General features: G+C 33.6%; 1 protein-coding gene across 1 annotated transcript in view; it reads left to right on the top strand.

The window, feature by feature from the left end:
- CSMD1 (CUB and Sushi multiple domains 1) overlaps window positions 1-15,909 on the top strand; it is a 1,068,142-nt gene that overhangs the window by 738,585 nt on the left and 313,648 nt on the right. Inside the window, exons 8-10 of the mRNA XM_041477428.1 lie at window positions 489-576; window positions 7,172-7,296; window positions 11,584-11,705. Of these exons, the coding sequence (XP_041333362.1) occupies window positions 489-576; window positions 7,172-7,296; window positions 11,584-11,705 (335 nt within the window). The remainder of the gene's footprint in view (window positions 1-488; window positions 577-7,171; window positions 7,297-11,583; window positions 11,706-15,909) is intronic.

Raw genomic sequence — 15,909 nt, 5'->3', positions numbered from 1 at the left:
CATAAAAATATTCCTGCTCTACAGTTCTAAAGTATCACAGTTGGGTTCTTGCCTTTTGTTTATTTTAAATCTTATTGCGGGCAGGTTTTATTATGGAAATTTTATTTTCTTTTATACTTCTTAACCTTACAGTGGTGGTTTGTGAAGATTTCAAAGGGTGGTGTCCTGAAATGTTTTTGTTTTTTTTCCTGTCTGATGAAAACTTTGAATTCTAGTGTATTCATTAAAAGAATGACTGACTGTTGGAAATCCATCACTTCCCACAGAAGAAAAACTTTTTTTTTTTTTTTTTTACCATAACAAATAAAAAATAAATAATACACAAATAAATCAATTTTGTGGGGATTCTTTTTGGTAATAATTTCCACTGGTTGAAGAAAAAATGTCAAAATATGGTTGCATTCAGGCAATGGTAATTTATGTATGGGAAATGTAAAGAGTCATCTTTAGAGTTGCATGTCTAATATGTTTTTTTCTTTACTTTGCAGTGACCCAGGGTGGGGATACAATTGCTTCTGATACATGTCCTGATCCTGGAATTCCTGAAAATGGGAAGAGGGTAGGCTCTGACTTCAGGTAGGCTTCATTTAATTTTCTATATGATCAAGAGGAAGGTATTTCTTGTTATATTTATACACAGCCTGTGTGCTAGCTTGAAAGCAAATCAGCGAAAGTCAGAACTACAATGTAATAGGAAAATTAAAATAAAGGCAGAAAACACTGAGTCAGGATATAACCTGACACCCTCTTGGTCAGGGTGATGGTAGCAGTCTGGTGAAATGGTGGCTGCAGTCCTGTTGAAATGATAGATGTGATTCTGTTGAAGTGGTGATCCTGTAGAAGGGTCTCTGAAGGTCCAGTGCTGGTTATGTAGCTCTTGTCCTCTGGGAATTCTATAAGTAGAGCTCTTCTGGTTTTCCAAATTCAGATTATAACCAGGCAGGAATGGTCATTCCTCCCCCTGGGTGGGCATCTCACAATGGGCTGATGTAATCTTACCAGTAGTGAATTGAAGCTTGGTGGCCCATTAGCAGAAGATATCCCCTGGAGAGAGTTATCAGGGATGAGTCATGGAGGAGATAAAGAACACTACCTCACCTGTTTTTAACAGCTTATGAGGATGGTGATAGAATACATAACTTTGGATAGGTTTTACATTGTAACCTAAGGCAGTCTGTAAATATAGATGAGTATCATTTCCCTACTTTTAAATTTATTGATCCTTTGTCAAAATAGATTTATTGAATTGCATATCTTGAATTGTTTTTGCTTGAGTTGTTTTTTAAAAAAGAGTTTTAGAGCATAATAATCTCACCTATGGAGAAAAAGCAGAAATCCATGGACAGCATAGAAGAAGAAGCAGAGAATATTATCTGTTTTCCCACTTTGTAAAAGCTGTTAAAAAGCTTGGGCAACATAGCAAACTCAGTGTCTGAGGCTGTGATGAATTTCATCTCCTGTTTTTTCTTGTTTTCACCTTTTGTTATATTAAAAAAAGAAGACACATTCAAAGGAACCACTATGGAGGAAGGAGGAAGTTTGCTTCTTCCCTGTTGAGGAAAAAAGGCAGAGACTTGAAGGTGCAGCAGAGAAAAAGGGTCAAAGGAAGGAGATGGGAGCTTCCAGCTCATGCAGAGATTTATAAATTGCTCAGCAGAGAATGGACAGTCAGACCTAAGATACAGGAACAGTTCATAGGAATTAGAAGGAATTGTGCAAAGTTCTCTGCAACCTAGGCCATAACTGACAAGAAAAATAAATTAAAAAATCTATTATCTTTCTGACTGACATACTTCTCAGATTTTTCTCTATTTATCCTCAAAGGAGTTTGAGAAATCATAAAGAACTCCAACATTAAAAGATTCAGTTATATGGAAAGTCATGGCTTCATTAGTGGCAGGGCAGCAGTTCAATGTGTTTTAAAAATAATGAAGGGAAATAAGATTTCAATTAATAGGCTAGAGACACAAGTTTTCTAAATGTTTCCTGATTTCCTCTTCTAGGTGTTCTGATTTAACTTGTCAACACATCTACTGCAAATGAAATTGTATGACACAAAAAATGCAGTATGTATAGCAGCCCTTGTCCAAAGGGCTGCTATTTTAGGAAAAGATATGTAATTCCTTTTTAAGTCTTTATTAATGTTTGATGAATTGCAGAGAGAAGAATCAGGCAGTAGAAGACTGGGTAAAAATGGGATGCTAAAATATAACTCTTTCTCAAGAGGTATTAAAGTGTGTATTCATCCAAGGATCTGTCAGTTATCCCTCCATAAATGATGCAGAACATGCCACTTCTGAATTCCTCCAAATAAAATACTTAGTTGAAAGAATTAGGAGCAATATCTAGGATCACTTAGATATCAGTGGAGTGAGAAAAGCATCTCTGGAAATAGTTAACAGTTACAGGACTAGAGGCAATGGAAATAAGGTACGACATGGTAAATTACTACTAGATTCAGGATTAAAAAAAAAATCATGTTTCTTACTATGAAGATAGTAAAATATTGAAGTTTGTGAAAACATTTGTAGACTCTCCATCCAGGAAGGCATTCAGAACTCACCCAAGCAGGTCTCTGAGCTCTCTCTTCCAATTGGGCTTGCTTCAAATGGACTTGATGTGATCTTCCAATCTACTTTATTCTGTGAATCTGTAAATGTCACACAGCTTTTATGTGTTCATGATACACTGTTGACCAGGCAAACTCTCATCTAGTTGTGGTCCAAATCAGTGGCATATGAACAATTGTTAAGAAACAGCAGCAGGTTTAAGAGCACTGATAATCTCAGAGAGGGTAAGGAGGAAAATTACTTCTTTTCAGCTCTAGGGTGTAGTCCGTAAATTGAAAGAGAAGGCAAACTAAAATAGTTTTGGTGAAACCTGTTCAAAGATCCAAAGCATGTGAACCCAAACATGGAAGAGCTCAACAACAAATTTCCCAGCAATGCATAAAAGTACCAAGAGGGAAAATCCAAAAGAACCCTAAAGCTCAAAGTACATTTAAGATATCCAAGGGAATCAAATGTCAAAGAACCTTGCAAACCACAGACAGCTATGTTTTGAACACAGACTTTTAGGAATGAATGTGGGTTAAAGGTATCTTAAATGCCTGGAGCTTACTTATTACTAATGAGTAATTCTTGTGCTTACTGAATTTACAGAGTAAGGCCATTTCCCAACCTCCTTCATCCCATCCAGCCTCTTATAATATTTTCATTTCACCAAGTGCATCTTACTGTTCATGAGGATAAACAAATGCATAAAGTGTTCAACAAGCAACATCATATAACATAAGATAAATAAAACATGTTGTATACTTTGATCACGTTAATTGTGTGCATGTTTTGGGCCTCCAGTTCTGAATAATATTTGAGAGAAATGATAACAGTTTATTTTCCACCTAAACATTACTTACTATCTGAAAAACTCATTATGCAACAGCAAATGTTTTTCATGTACTTTAAAGTCTGTTAATATCTATTTAAATCATATCTATTTTAAAGTTAACTGTCTAAATGTAGACAGACATTTAAATAGAAATTTTGGCTGGAATTTGGTTTTTGTTTCTCTGAAATGACAAATTAAGCTCTTCCACAGGAGAAGGGGAAATAATATTTCCTGCAGCTTGCATTTTTCCAACGTAATAAAAGTACTCTGGAGAGTGAAGAAAGGCAATGTTTTTTTTTCTTTTCTAAGAGGCAAGTATAAACACCAGAAGGAGCTATTGTTCTTGTCAGGAGAATGACAACTGTGAATATTAATCTGAACTAAAACACATGAAAATGCACATTATTCAAAATCTTTTCCACTCTACTGAAAGAAATGTTATAAGTGGGGTTGATGGAAAGGCAGAGGGTTTATTTTCCAGACAACCTGAGACCCAACTGATTTAGTGATGACAAGTTCTTTGAAAAGGGTTTCATTGTTTTCGGCATAATAATGGCATTCATTCTAATATAATAAAGCAAACAAAAAGGTATTGAAATCTTAACCTTTTCTTTCTGTCCTCCTGCCATGCTTCCACTGTGTTCATTTCAGGAAGTAGGGAGATGATTTTCAGTGGTTTTAAAACAACCCAATGGATATTACATTCATTTTGGGGGAGAAATGGCTAGTCAGACTTGGCTAGAGTAATGAGAACATAATCAATACAATCTTGAGGTCAATATCACATTTTATATTTATGTGAGATTGCAAACCAGTAGATTATTTAAATGAAATCTGAAATGTATCTAAATAATACTGTTTCAGCTCTGCTTAAATATCATATGGTATGTGTGGTAATGTGAAAATGCAGTCATTTGCCATAATTTCACCAACGCTTGTAAAACAAATGGCTTTTAAATTTTCAATACAGATTGTGAAAATTAAATTAACTTTTTCATGTTGGTATTTTCTTTTTTTGAAAATAGCTTCTTCCAGTCAAATTCTAGCCTTCTTTACAAACCCACAGATTATGTTTGGATGGAGTTCAAATTTAAAATAGAAAAAAAAATGAGGAAACAGATTTCTTCCCTGTGTTTGAAGTTTACAGAGAGAAGTAACAAAGGAAAACACAAGACTTCTGGTGCACACAGATTTGCTCAGTGACTAGGGAGGTAGAGATGTTGGGAAAAAAAACCAAACCCACAAACAAAAAAAACCCAATAAAACTCCCCATATTAAATTAAAACCTTTCCTTGTTAACTAGCGGATATTAAATGAATTAGGATTTTTCTTTGAAATCACATATCAACTTATAAGACATCTTCAAAAGGATGTCCCCTTTTTAAATAGAAAACTGTCAAGCTTAATCAATGGAAAGACTCAGCAATTTGGATGTGTGAATAGTTTTATTGTAGACTGTGATCCAGATGCATCCCCTCTTCTAAGATGCTTATTTAGATCCATAAGGAGCTTTGGAGTACTTTGTGCCTTGCTCTTTAATGTGACATTTTTTGCTATGTTTCTTCTTTGTTTTTATTAGGTTGCATTCAGCATATTTATTTTGTGTCCCTTAGTTTGTGTTCAGACATTTCAGAAGATTATACCCACTGTATAAAACATATGAAGTTCACATTAATTGCCCTTAGATCCTTAGATACAAGCTATTTCCAGAGCTTCAGGAAAAAATACCCCAACCCTCTGAAATACATAGAATAATGTAGAATAATGTAGAGAAATATTGAAACAAATTGAATCATCACGAGTGTATAGATTAAATTAGTGTGTAATGTTTAATGTATACATGAATAAAAATTTTAAAAGTATTTCTACAATGATCAAAACCCAATCTAAACATTAGATAATTACCTTACTTCATTAGACATAAAAATATTTGTATTCCTCCTGTTCATTTCCCTCCATCCTCTTTTTTCTTTCTTGGGGGGGATATTCCGGTATGTTAAATTATAAATTGCTGTTGGAGACAGCAAATAATTATACATTTAATTTCACTCTGTTTTTGTATGTGCACAGTTTTGTAATTCTCCTTATGTGACTTGATAATAGCAAACTTAAGGGAAATGTTGGTTTCCATGTTGCTTCAAGCATCAATTACCCTTGTAGGATGGTCTTCATACAATATGATTTTTAAATAGTTTACTTCTCAATTTCCATTTATTACTGCTAGGTAACCGATTGGGTTTTTTCCCAAGAAAAAGAAATACAGAGATCCTGATTCTAGAAAATAGGAGAAAAATCCATTAAAAAAAACAAACGTGTTTATGACATTAAAATATCAGATTAATGAGTAAAATTTACAAATAAAATAAACTAAATTTTATTAATTTGAGGTATATTTTTAAAAAAATGCTTGGTATCTTTTCCTGAGAGCTTAAGAATGTTCTGAAGATTATGACAAGTATAAAATAAAGACAATTTTAGAAACTTACATTACCCTTCAAGAATTTTATGCATTTTACATGAATTATGGAAGAAAAAGGCCAATATTTTCCCAGCATTTCTGAGTTTTCTTATTTAACAGCTCAAAGCAGTTTTTAAAGCTTTTCTAGATTTGAAACATCATACTGAAATTTTAAAATTAACAAAAAAAAGAGAAAACAATCCTATTAAAATTTCCTGAAAGAATGAAAATAAGTATAGAAGCACATAATAATATCAATAAACAATATATATAGTTAGTGTTTGTGAGATTCTCTGAGAAACTAAGAAAATACTTGTCCATGAAGGGTGGGAACAAGCTTGTGATAGTGAATGGCATTATATACAGTTTTTCACAGCACAGTTTTAAGCATTGAGCCTCCTGAGTGCCATATAGCAATCCCCTGGTGTTTAGGACTCAATAACTTACAGAGACTAAACTGAGAGATCTGCTTTGTTGAGTTCACTTAGTTCATTAAAGGAATAAATAAATAAATAATAATAAATACAGATTTAATATAATAAATACAGATCTAAAAGTGCAAGAAAACAACAGAACCAGGTAATTATGATGGGGAACAAAGAATGTCACAAATAATAAATGGAGCCAGATATGTAAATACTGTTTAAGAAAACTGGCTGTGATATAGACCATAAATGTATACAGTTTTTGAAAATCTTCCTAACCATTGGGCAGCATAAGTAATTCCAAAGGGATACATTTCAGTGTTACAAGTGTAATAGCCAAATTTCAGTCCTGAACAATTTACCATTTATTGTAATGTTTTAGAGGAAATTTCAGCAGGGTCAGGAATATTTAATGGATTTCTGCCATTGATTGAAATTAATATTTCCTGGGTATATGTGTTGACAAATTTCCACATCTAATTACTTATTCTTTCATTTGAGTGAATACAGCAATGTTGAAATTGTCCATTAAGTAAGTTCTGTTGCCTGAAATAATTGTGTTTATATATTTTCTCATATAGAATATATATATCCATATATTCATTGAACTCTCGTATTGTAAAAGAACAAACTTAGTGTCACAGTTGTTTTGTATTCCTTAAAAGGAGGGCAAACTGAATAACAGACCTTTTCCCTAGAGTATAAGTTGGGTATTTTTTATGAATACAATATTTATAGAGCAGAATTTTGCACCTGAATTTTTTTGTTTGGATCTGGAAATATTATCACTTGGTAATATTTACATTAAATATTTATATTTAAATATTTACAATATTTATTTGAGAATGTTGATATTAAAATATATTTAATTCCTTCCTTCTTTCTCCCCTTTTTCTCCTAGGGTGGGTGCAAGTGTACAGTTTTCCTGTGAAGACAATTATGTACTGCAAGGTTCTAAGAGCATCACTTGTCAGAGAGTGACAGATACACTGGCTGCCTGGAGTGACCACAGGCCAATTTGCAGAGGTAACTGCTATTCTTTGGAATTTTTCGTGAAGTTTGGAAGGATAATTTATAGTTTTTGCTGCAATTAAATTCAAAACTAAGCAAACTAAAACAGGGAACAATATCTCATGTATATGTGTATATATGATTATAAATGTACAAAGATTTTTATGTAGCTTGAAGCATGCCATCAAATGTGTAGAAAGAGTATCAATTTAGGGAGCAAATTTCATTTAAATAGTTTTAATTTCACTTAGTCTTCCTTTTGTCAATATTAACTTACTTTAAGTAGAACTAATTATTTAGTTTTATGTTAACTTTTTCTAAATTAATTCCCAAATATGAGATTCTCACTATCATGCTATGTTTTTATCAGTCCCAGATATTTACCTAGTCCTGATTTTTCAGTAAATTCCTTTCTGTTCATCTATTTTGCTCACCTTTACATGAAACCTGACCTTCTAACTTATTTCTAAATGTTTTTGCATCTAGACGCCCCTGCTTTAAATTCCTGCCCACCCCACTTTTAAGGAGGAACAGGGGAAGTGGCTTTTTGTTACTTTGTCTGTTTTTCCATTGCAATCTACTGTCTGTAACAAAAACACACAAAAATTTATAAATGCTGCTGAAGTACATCAGATCTGATGTGTATAGGAGAAAATAAAGAATGGATCTCTATGTACAGAACCTTTTATCTCAGTAGAAAAATTATTTGGGGTTGCACATTTCAATTGTACATGCCAATGACAGCCTTGACCCTTGAAATGTGCTTCCCTTATATTCTTCTAGAACCAATCAACCCAGCCAGGATAAGCAGAGCAAACCACCACCATTAATTGGAAAAGAAAAAAGAAGTCATATAAACTGATGGAGATAGTTTTATTGTCATTTTGAGGTAGATCAAAATGCTACTTCTTGTACACACAGAATCTTACACCACAATGCTAGTTACCAGGGCAGCAAATGATACCAGTTTAAGAAACACTGGAGGATTTGTAACACTTGAACTTAAACTTTTTTTTTGTTCAAGAATGTGCTAAAACATAATCTCATTTATATAAAACTTTTCATTACCTAGTTATTTTGTAATTCAATTTTTTTTCCTGCTGCCAGATTGGATTTTTTCAACTTGTATAAACACGTGTGTGCTTCACTTCTCAATGGTGTATAATTCTTGGCCAGTATTATGGCGTGCATGTTTGTGGATTGTGAGGAGTGAAAGAGGCAGGTTCTATTTTCAGTCTGTATTATTCTCAATTCCTTTACTGGCATCCAAGATGCCAGCATTCATAGTGCTCACATAAGCACCAATTAAAAATAATAAAATACACAGTGCAAAGAAGTGCTTATCACAATTTCTAAATTATCATCAACTTAAAGTGGAAAAGCTGATAAACTGCATGTGACTACTGTGAGGTTAATGACTTCAAGAGAACAAGTCTTACTGAAGAAGCTCAGAATGGTGATTAACAAGGCTCAAAACTTAGGAACCTGACGGAAAGTCAGAGGAACCATCTTGCTCTTGGCAAGTTCCTGACATTACTTTAAAGGGCACAACAGTGGCTGCGTTCCCAGGGTCCCCAGCACCACTGGGGTCTGCTCATGCTGGTGGTGCAGCTCCTGGCCACACCACACCTGGGTCACAGGCAGGGAGTGATGGCAGGCCCCAGACACTGCCCTCGGAAACTGCTTGGTGCCAATGTAAATGCCCCCAGTTTCCTTGAATTCCACACAAAAACCTTACAGTGATCCATTCCTGTTTTCTGTAGGCAGCGTACAAGGCTATCTAACATTTTTATGCAATATCTTTTGCAATAACTCCATTTCCTAAACAGACCTCTGGGCTCAACTTCAATTGTGCCTCTTGCTTGGCTTTACCCCTTTCCCCTCCCCATCCTTTTAGCCTTATCTTAGAAGTTTGAATAGGAGAAAGGAGTAACAGCATGAATCAAAAATCTCTCTGCAAGGGAGATGTTTCTTAGCCTTCCTTCTTTATGGACAGCTACAGGAGGGCCGCCTGGTGTTTTTATTGCTACAAAGTTGCACCTCTGGAGTAGTGTCTGCTGCAGCAGACCTTAGGCGGGAGGAATTGAAAATAAAGTAATAGATTGTGTGATAGTTATGGTCCTGGAGGTATAGTGTTTCTAGCAGTTACTAGAAGGAAAATGCCCTTTATTTCAGATCCCATTAACTTGTCCTTGTTATTCCCTCAACTAAAAGAATATAGATTGCTTAGTACAGCAGCAATGTGCCAAGCTTTCTGTTAGCAGGCAGCATAGTGTGGCATACTTAAATGTGATTAGTTTTTTGTGACACTTAGGGACATGGTTTAATGATGGACTGGACAGTGGTAGGTTAAGCCTTTTACTCGGTGAACCTAGACCTCTTTCCTAACCTAAGTGATTCTGTGACTTTCTTTTTCTGTGTTAAGTACAGACACCCTTTTAATAACTGTTAAATGATGCTTTTGTATAACTTCCTATGTAGATGAGGGGGTTTGTTTAGACTTCTACTGGGATTGTAACAGAAGATTTCCATGTGCTGAGACTTAAATTGGTGTGTGAATATTAAGACAGTTTTGGTCATAAACATGGAATCTTAGAATGATTAGGGTTGGAAAGTGTAGTGGTTTTGATTTGTTAATTTGATATTTTACTAATTCTGAGATTTTTTTAATTAATGTATTGATGAGTGTGGCACGTTTGGTGTTAGCTAATTATTAGTGTACTTACTTTTTATTGTGAGATAGGATTAGGAGAAAGGTAAAGTAGGTTTGAAACTTTAAAAAGGCATAAAGAAAATTTTGTTAATAGTAACTAGAAGAAAAAAAAGTGGTAAGAATTAAAACAAACCATGAAAGAAGGGAACTTAAACATCATCTAGTTCCATTCTCCCTACATACATAGATGGACATTTTCACAGAAAATGGAGTCCAAGTTGATTAATCTTGTCACAGAATTATAATGACTTCTCAAAGTCTCTTAACATTGTAACAAAGGGCCAAGTGCTGGTAGTATATTATGAGGGAGGGATAGAAAATCTGAGTGATTTTCATCTAGTACCTTTTTTCCTATTTGTACCAATAGGAAATTTGTACCAATAGAAGTGGTACTTCTATTCATGGAGAAGATCAGGCTTCCTCCCAGCAGTTCATGAAGTAAAGAAACACCCATATTTCATGCTTTAGAATGCAGGCAGCCACAGACAGAGATGAAAACTAAAATTTTCTAAAATATTAGAAATAAATTGCATGTTTTATTCCAATATTCAGAAAAAGAATGACCAAGTTTTTAAAGAATCTAGTCATTCCTCTTGCCTGTACCAAAACTTAAGAAACTGAAGGGACTAAATTACATCAGAAGGTAGTAGAATATATATGGGTATATTCTGAGACTTGTATCTAAGAAATTCTGCGAAATTTGTACTTAGCAATTTTATGATCTAGACTCTCTGTTTAGCATGTTGACAAAGTACTGTACTACCATAAACATGACAATGACATTTTTAAATATTCTGAGCTCTGTAAATCTGTGTCACTGGAAATTATCTGTCTAAATTTTTTTAAATGCTTCTAGCTTCTTAAATATTTTGAGAAATTTGAATATTCTTGCAAAGTCTATCCTTAATGCTCTTTAAAAGATAACTGAATATATTAAGTAATATATTTTTTTAAATGCTGACTATCTGGGTTTGCTGAATGTGGCAGAGAGATTGTGATGATTTCAGAACTCAATCTGCTTTACCAAAGTCAGACTACATACTGCTTTGAATCATTTTATAATTTTTTTCTTTCTAATTATATTTCCTATGGTGCAAAAAGCTAAGACACCGCAGAAGGTCATATTTAGGTTAAGGACATGCAGTTACATAAATATTGTGATACATGTGTTTCTATCTCCAAGTCATGGGGAAATCATGAAGGCGAGCACGTACTGGCCCTTCGAACATTCATGGGTAGAAGGCTCCCTCTGCCCATTTGGAAAGGGTAAATCTCTCTCCAAACAGAATATTGATATGATAATTTTGAGTATTTAATCTGCATAAAGTAAGAATAAAGTATTGTAAATGTTGGTCTGATTAAATTGAAAAGTACTCATTTCTTCCTCTATAGGTAAATTTTCAGGATTTTTTTGTCTGGCTGAAATATCTTTGAGGGCAGATTGTTATGGAATATGCATAGTAATATAGTATGTAGCATAGTAATATTTTCATGGCAAGTTGTTGCTAATGCTGTGGCATTTTTTATCATATTCATTTTAAACAGAGCATCCAGTCTAAAGCAATCTGGTTTGTTGGTTATCATTTCAGCTAGAACATGTGGTTCTAATTTACGTGGACCGAGTGGCATTATCACATCACCAAATTATCCCGTTCAATATGAAGACAACGCACAATGCGTGTGGGTCATTACAACAACTGATCCAGAAAAGGTATGCTTTTTCTCTTGTCTCAAGTGAAATGGTAGAGTTTTGGACTTGTCTTAAAAATGTTTAATGTATATTTGCAGAAGTGCATGAACGCATGCAAGTCTGTATGTTCATTTAAACACAAAAAGGAACAGAGTAGGGTTGCTACAAAAATACACTGGGCACTAGAGGGGACAAAAGTAGCATGTATGAAAATGTCCACTCAGAGTAATAGGTCTAACTTAAAATTTTCAAGTTTTAAATACATTTTTTAATGAAGCACAGAAAATCGTAATTAAAATTCCACATTGCTAAATGAGTTATTAGTGAAGTTTTCATGTTGCACCTTGATACTTAATCTCTGTTGAATCTCAAGATTTCTTGGCATAAAACCTGGACATTACACGTAAGTATTTTGACAGCTGTTGTTAGTTATTTTACTACCTACCTAATTTCTTTTCAATCCACTGTTTTCCAGTAATGATTCTTAATACATAACGATGAATTAGTCATCTAATTATGCATAAGATAGCAGTCATAGCAGAATATTTTTACTGTTTTTCTGCAAAATCAGTAAGGAATGAAGAAACCCTACCTGTAGGGAAAAAAAAAAAAAAGAAAAGAGAAGTTAAAGTACTTTACTTGTATTATTTCTTTGTAATGAAATGCTGAATAAATGAATTGCTATATGTCAAGGAATGCATGATCTGTATGTACTTTCATAATTGCAAAACGTATATTTGTGCAGCTTTTTGGAAGACTGTATTCTTGACTTTTGTAAAGTAGTTAAGGAAAAAAATGTTTATCTTAGCATAAATAAGTGAAAATGTTTAGCTGCAGAAAAGATAAATTTGCTACATGCTGTCACAGCATATTTTTGAGATGCAAATACTGTTTCTTTGTAAAGTTAATTAAGTTCACTTTTTTCTTAAAGAGGATTCATTTTGGCTCAGTAAAGATATGTATTCAGGAAAAATGGGCAAAAGTACAAAACTGCTATATTGAGAAAGATTTTACTGTAGTGGGATCTCGCAGAACAGAAAAAGCTGTTTTTAGTTCCAAACTGAACTGTTATGTTTTATTTAGAATAGCCACTAGATGTGAATACTTCTCCTAGAAGGCCTTTGACTTTAAAGTCATCACATTTTATAGAAATTATTAGATTATTTTGCATTTTTAAATATAGAAAAGTATTTAAATTATGGAAAATGTATGAAAATTTAATCTACTCAAGTTTATATTTAGTAGTGTGTTGTTTTGTCAATTTTGCAAAACACAGTATATTTTTGTAAGAGAAAAATGAAATGAGCATTAAAAAAAACATTAAAATTCCTGCTAATAGAGGAGCGTATTGGCATCTTCATGCTTTTTTATTCAATTAATTTTAATTTTAAGTTGAAAAATTGATACTGACTATGATGTTAAACTGTCCAGTGTATGTTGTCTGTGGAGACTCAGACTTACCCATGAAAAACAGTAAACCCCCATCTACTACAATAATGCACAAGTTCTCTTCATTCTATACAATGTATTTTTCTCACTGAATTTAGAATTTTACTAGTGCAGGACTTAATGAGATCGGTGTGGATTAATTTTGACTTGAAAAAACACTACTCTTGAGTAATGTTCTTTGGGCAGGTTGGTAGTTCATCAGATACAAGAATCAACAGGAGGAATTGCGCACCCAGACAGATAAATTATGTTATGTTCAAATTTAAGAGGTCTGAGTAAACACTTGGAGCTTTCACCCAGAAAAAAAATTAGCACTTTTTACATCCAGCTGTGTGGAAGGTAAAGACACACTAACGGACAATGATAATCACAGCATGAGAAAGAATTGTAACTTTTAAGGTTTTCATTTTCGACAGGATGGGCAATATTGAATGGGTTGCCTTTTTATTGAACTTGGATTTGTCTAGCAGTGCAACCAAGGAAGATTTTTCTTAATTTGATGTCTCTTGGAAAGACTGTAGTTTCTTTAAGACCGTGATGACTTTAAATGTGAAGTATTAAAATCAGACTTATTTAAGGCTTACAGTATCTTAGGTTGCTTTCACATAAAGTCTTTATGAGTATTGGAATTTCTATGCCTAACTGCATTGGGAGTTAATACACACCCTTTCAGTTAATAAAAGATGTGAAAGAAAATCCTTTTACTTTACAGATTATCTTATTGAATGGAACTCTACTTCTTTTTAACAAAAAATATTGCTAGCATTTTGAAATCTATGAACTTTAAAAAAATCAATTACCAAAATAATTTTCAAGTTTCCAAAACAAGGAAATTGTTTTAAGATATGCTGAAAGTTTTGCAGATTTTTACCCTTGACTTTTCTTGGGAATGACACAACTCTTGAAAATTGAACTGTTTATTGAAGGTCTGATTTTTAAATTACTTCAAGGAATCTACTCTTTTGACTTGCAGACTTGAAAATATTTATCAGAATGCTTAGGGTCCTGTTGATTTTGTTTTCTGAGGAAGCAGACAACTCCTGACATACTGTTACTTTGTATTTTAAATTACTTTTGAATTACTCTAAAAGCGAATTTGTGCCTTTTATCAGGTTAGTTTGCAAGTAGAATTTTACAAGATAAGATAGTGTTTTCTCTTAACACAACATTCAATGCATTTTGAAGGGGATAGTGCAGTTAAAGAGATTTCCTAGGTTTCCTTCCAGAAAAAAAAAAAAAATCTCCCCAAAGAAAAGCAAACAAAAAAACCCCAACAAAACAAACAAACAAGCAACACCCAAAAAACCACTCCAAAACCACAAAAGCTGTAATAGCTGTAATATTTTAATTTTTTTTTTCATGGAAACATTTTCCAAATTTTGCTTTCCAGTGCTGGTGTGGGGCAGATTTTTAGTGCCAACTCAAGAGAAAACAAATTTCAACATCCTATATGGACAGTAGCATAGTTTCAGGTCTTATCCAACTATATCAAGATCATTTTAAGTTAAATGTTTTTCTAAGATTTATTTGCCTTTTTCTGAGCAACACAGAAATCTAAATTTGAGTCTTCTCCTGTTCAAAGGTATTCCTGCTTATTTTTTCCTTAACCATTTATTTGTTTCCTCTGGATCCCACTATTGCAGCTTTTGATCAGCATCCTACTGAGTCATTTATTAGATTTTTAGTACTTGCAAATACAACTTTATGGTGCTCTTCTGACTGTGTCAAGTACATGCTGTAATTTTTTACTACTCTTTATTGTTTTAGTTCTTCTGTTATGCAATTTCTCAGCTTTCTAGAATGAGTTACTTTGAACTCTTTTGAAGACCTACTGATGTGTTCTCTTTACCCCTTTCTTACTGTTAGTACAATCTCATTAGATTATGTACTAACTATGCCTCTACCCCTTGCTGTTTCAATTCCTTCTCCAGACTGTGGATACTTACTGCCTTGGATTTCCTGCTGTTTTCACTGTTTTATGGTAGCATTGCAAGGGCTCAAATTTTCAGCCCCAGTGTCTATTGGATGGCAAGATTTGTTGCATTGTTGCATTGCTGCTTCAGTTATGATACCTAATATTGCCCAATATTTTCCTGACTGCTTGCTGATTTGTGGTATAGTAGATGTGCTATGGGCTGCAATATTGCTAAGTTTAATGACCTGGTAAATAAAGACTGTGTCCCAGTTACAGGGTTTTTTATTGAAGGATGCACTTTCTGCACTGTACAAAGCACAGATATATTAAGTATTTGTTTGAACCTAGCAACTTCCTTCTTCTATACATAGTAAAAGTTATTCACTACAATTGACACAACTGAAGACATTGAAATGAATTATAGTGAGAGTGGGAAACTTCACATACAGTTTTGTGGGTCTGAGGTTTCAGTTATTTGTATAAAGTTGAATTATGCCTCAATACATTGGTATAATAATATGTTGGCATGAAATGGTATTTATAATTTTTTGCCTTTCAAAGCACATAGCTGGGGAACTTTAAAACAACATTTTTACTCAGAAAATCTTTGCCCAGTTCACACCTAGGGAATTCACATACTGTTACAGTTGATTTTGAGATAATTAATTTTAAGATAGTTCATTCTTGCAATATGGTCTAAAAGAGCAGTCTTACTAGGTAGCATATGATAATATGCAGGAGGGTTGAGTGAGGTTATCTTGCTGCTTCATGGATTGTTTCAAAAGTTTGTGGTAGCTCAGACATGATCTGCTAGTGACACTTATCTTCCATGTAAGTAGCTTATGCATATATAATACTCTG

This window comes from Pyrgilauda ruficollis, unplaced genomic scaffold, assembly GCF_017590135.1.
Source record: "Pyrgilauda ruficollis isolate IOZ18807 unplaced genomic scaffold, ASM1759013v1 scaffold40, whole genome shotgun sequence".
Taxonomy (NCBI): Eukaryota; Metazoa; Chordata; class Aves; order Passeriformes; family Passeridae; genus Pyrgilauda; species Pyrgilauda ruficollis.
This window is presented reverse-complemented; position numbering and strand designations above follow the sequence as displayed.